At 52.2% G+C, this 4301-nt stretch overlaps 1 protein-coding gene across 1 annotated transcript in view; it reads right to left on the bottom strand.

The window, feature by feature from the left end:
• Nucleotides 1–246: 246 nt before the first annotated feature.
• Ifnl3 (interferon lambda 3) overlaps nucleotides 247–4301 on the bottom strand; it is a 6002-nt gene continuing 1947 nt past the window's right edge. Inside the window, exon 6 of the mRNA XM_021210510.1 lies at nucleotides 247–297. Coding sequence (XP_021066169.1) covers nucleotides 247–297 — 51 coding nt within the window. The remainder of the gene's footprint in view (nucleotides 298–4301) is intronic.

Here is a 4301-nt window from a genome sequence, read left to right as displayed (position 1 = left end):
CTCTGTAGACCAGGCTGGCCTCGAACTCAGAAATCCGCCTGCCTCTGCCTCCCGAGTGCTGGGATTAAAGGCGTGCGCCACCACGCCCGGCTAAAGCCTTGTTTCTTTAAGTTGTCTATCCAGAATAGTGGTCACAGCGACATAAATTAATGAATGCAAGGACATCGCCCAGGACTGAGTCAACTCCCCGCTCTCCAGGACCTTCATTGCCTTGGTCATCCCGGCCTGCAAGGCTACGGGGCACCTCTACACCGGGGCAAGGAGACAGACACAGGTGAGGTTTCCAGATGCGAACAGCTGTTGGGAGGAAAGATAAAAAGAAAACACCCAGGGACCGGTTAGGAGGAGCCGAGGAGAGGGCACCGGCCTGGTCAGGGAGGGAACAGGTAGGCGCGAGAACCGGAAGAGGACGGGGGTGCGGTGGGGAATGAGAGAAGCAACTGTGCGTGGCCAACAGAGGGCAGAGTGGAGCTAACTTCAACTCACCCGAAGCTGCGGCAGAACCCCAGGCTCTGGGAAAGGGAAAAGCCACACGTGACAGCACCCACTCTTGTTGAAGGGTAAGGACACAGATTAGCCCCCTGCAGGAAGAAAAGTGAATATCATCGCATGCAGAAGGGCGGAAGGTTTACCCTTACAGAGAAGTGAAGGTTAAGCACCTGCAGAAAGGTTAGCACCCACAGGAAGCATGAAGATGTCCTGCATCCTTTGGATGAACCCGCCTCCCTTTGGGAGCCTCTGGTTTCATAGTCCTCTTCAGCTTCAAAGATTGGAAACCCTCAGCTCCATCTGAAATCTCAGCCTGACCTGGGTTCCACCCTGCCAGGTCATCTGGGCAGGGCAGAGGAGCTCAGGGCAGCGGAGCCGAGAGAGGAGAAAAAGGGTGTGAGGGGTGAGGTCTGTACCCGCCACCAGGGGGAGCCTCAGGCTGTGGAAGGCCAGAGTAGGTGGGGGCCGGCTGACGTCAGAGAAAAGGAAACTGCCAGCAAACCTCCTAAGACCTGTGGGAAGGTCCCTTCCACTACAGGGCCATCTTTGGTTTGAGCTAAGGAGGACATGGATGCTGGGATGGGAGAGTGTGTGGAAGGAGTTGACTTCCCACATCCTGCCAAATGAGGGAGCTTGGTGGACACCCAGAAATGTTTCCTGAGAGTAAGGTACTCAAAGAAAGAGATTGCCTAGAGAGAGAAGACCTTCTAGGAATACCATGCTGTTGCCGAATCTGGTTCTATGCCCAGGACATGGAAGTCAGTCTGTGCCAAGCAGAAGGAAACAGCGTGTGATCCCCACTCCATTTCCCGGCTCATGGTCAGGACCACTCAGCAGAGGCTTGATGGTTTAAAACTTAAGACTTCCTGGCCCGGTAGGGGTAGCCCACGCCTTTAATTCTAGCATTCAGAAGCAGAGGCAGGCCCATCTCTTGTGAGTTCGAGGCCAGCCTAATCTACAGAGTGAGTTCCAGGACAGCCAGAGGAACCCTGTCTCGAAAACCAAAACGGAACAACCAAACAACACAACACAACACAAAACAAAACAAAAAAGATTTCCCACTGATGAGAGACTGCTTAAGCAAAACACAACAACAAATAAAACAACCTTCTCGCGTGTACTCCACCATAGATGAACTCTGAGGATGTTATACTAAGTGAAATAGGTAGGTTGCTCTGATACGATGCCCCTGGAGAGGCCAGATTCGCTGAGACAGAAAAGCAAAGGGGAGCAGCCAGAAGGAGAAGCAGGTGGGAGGAGGAGCAGCCAGGAGGAGGAGCAAGTGGGAGGAGGAGCAGGTGGGAGGAGGAGCAGCCAGGAGGAGGAGCAAGTGGGAGGAGGTGGGGGGAGGAAGGAGGGAATTTGGGGTTTAAATAGTCGAATTCAATACAAGATTTGAAAAGATTTATTTTTTCTTTAGTTTTAGGATTAATTTATGTGTAGGAGTGACTGCATATAATATATAAATGCACCGTGTGTGTGTGTGTGTGTGTGTGTGTGTGTGTGTGTGTAGTGCCTGTTGAGACAGAAGGGGGCGTCAGGTCCTCTGGTCCAGAGTTGGAGCTCCAGACATTGTGAACATCTCCAGGTACATGAAGATGCGGTGCTGGGAACTAAACTCAGATCCTATGCAAGAGCCACAGCCTTGAGCCATCTCTCCAGCCTATTATTGTTTGTTTTGGTTTGGTTTTTGGATTTTGTTTTTGTCTATAAAGATAGAGAACAACTAGGTGTCCATGTTGGCCTCAAACTCTTGATCCTCCTGCCTCAGCCTCTGAAGTGCTGAGATTATAGGTGTGAACCCCCTCCCCCAGGAAGATGTAAAGCCTTCTGGGATTCCAGACTGCAGTTACTATCGAATCTGGTGGGGCCGGTGAGGAGGCTAACCAGGGAAAGGCACCTGCAGCCAAGCCTGTTGACCTGGGTTCAATCCAGGAGTCCCCCCAGGTGGAAGAGAAAATTGACTCCTCAAAGCTACCCTCTGATCCTCATTCGTGTGTCACGGCATGTGTATGCCCACCAAATTAATAATAAATGTGAAAAAAAATCCAATGCATATGGTGGAGACATGTGTGCTTTCCACAATAAATCATTTATGTTGGGCTGAGAGAAGGCTCAGTGGTTGGGAGCGCTTGCTGCGCTTGCAGGGGACCAGAGTTTGGTTCCCAGCACCCATATTAGATGGCTCATAACCTCTTAAACCCAGCTCCGGGAGCTCCAAGGGCACGCACACGGAGAGATAGACAACAATGAAATGTTTTAAGTTAAACAAAACCAAACAGAACAGAATGCTCTTACAGAACAGGTTGCAAAGGGCACGTGTAACTCCAGAGGTGGGTGGGTGCCAGCCCAGGACCCCCCTCCTGGAGTGGCTGAGGCTCCTCCTGCCCTGGCTCTGTTTCCAGGCTCAACTGCAGGCCTCTGAAGCCCTCAGTTTTCCCCGAGGACATTGGGACCAGCACTCATGCACAGGGTTAATGCCCTGGGTCCTGGTGACATTCAGAGTAAGATATTCACAGTGCTCAGGCTGAGAGCTACCTGAAGACACCTCCAAGTCCATGTGCCTGTCCAAGATGACAACTGGAGTTTAACCCTGGAAATACCTGGGCTAGAAGAAGAGATCCAACTTTCTGCTCCCCTGGGATAAGTGTGCAGAACCTTGTCACAGAGAGACCCCGCCCACCTCAAAACACCAAGTGGAGAATTGAGTGGAGGAGGCAAGAGTGCCCACTTACACCCTTCACACGCATGTGTTTCTGTACAAGGGCAAAAGGCATGAGCATGCACACAACACATATATGCAAACTGGAGAAATCACATTTGAGTGACACTCAGCAGGCCTACATCTCATGGGACACAAGGGAGCAGATGGAAGACAAGATGGGTGCAGGATGCTCCCTTCGTGAAGATGCTCTCAGGTATAACCACTGGCTCATGTGAGCAGTGCTTTTGGTACTACTTGTTAGACAGTGCATTGGAGGCAGGGGAAAGGGCCTCATGCAGCCTAGGCTGGCCCCAAGCTCACCAAGAAGACAAGGATGGCCTTGAACTAACTCCTGTCTCCACCTCCTGAGGGCAGGGATTGCAGCCATGGACCATCACATCCCACAAGCAGACAACTGTACATCCTGTTTCAAGGCTCTGGTCCCTCTGGGAGTTCAGACATGCCTGCCCATATTAAAGGTCAGGATGGTTAACAGCTGTGGACGTCTTGGGATAAAGCTTATCCTGGGTGGGCTGAGGATGTGACTCAGGGGCCAATCCTGCCTAGCACACGCGAAGCCTCGGGTTCACTCCCCAGCACTGTATGAAGACAGATGTGGTGGCACATGCCTGCCATCCCAGCACTAGGGAGGTGGAGGCAGGTGGATCAGGACTTCAGGGCAGCCACAGTGACACAGTAGCGAGTTTGAAGACAGCCTGAGGCTCAGGAGACCCTGTGTCATCACGAAACGCTGTCCTAGGGAATGGAATGCCGAGGCACCGCTCTGGGAAGCACACTTTGTCTTCACACAGGTTCCAGAAGAGAAGAGAGCAAAGCACGGAGACCGTACCCACCACGGTGTCTTTACTGCAGCAAGGCTGCCTGTTGTGAGGCCCTGGTTCAGTGGTTATGCCTGCAAGCCCAGCACCCCAGAGGGGCAACAGGAGAGAGAGCAGTTTGAGACAAACAGACTACATAGCAAATTGGAGGCCAGCCTCAGCTACAAGACGCCATCTCAGAGGCGAGCATAGAGAAGCCCGCTGCCAACACCGGGACCCACAGGAAAGAGACTTTTCCAGAACAACATAAGAAGATCCCCTCCAAAACA

Source organism: Mus pahari, chromosome 1 (genome assembly GCF_900095145.1).
Source record: "Mus pahari chromosome 1, PAHARI_EIJ_v1.1, whole genome shotgun sequence".
In the NCBI taxonomy this organism is placed as follows: domain Eukaryota; kingdom Metazoa; phylum Chordata; class Mammalia; order Rodentia; family Muridae; genus Mus; species Mus pahari.
The sequence above is the reverse complement of the archived record's forward strand: the minus strand, read 5'-3'. Positions and strand labels throughout refer to the sequence as shown.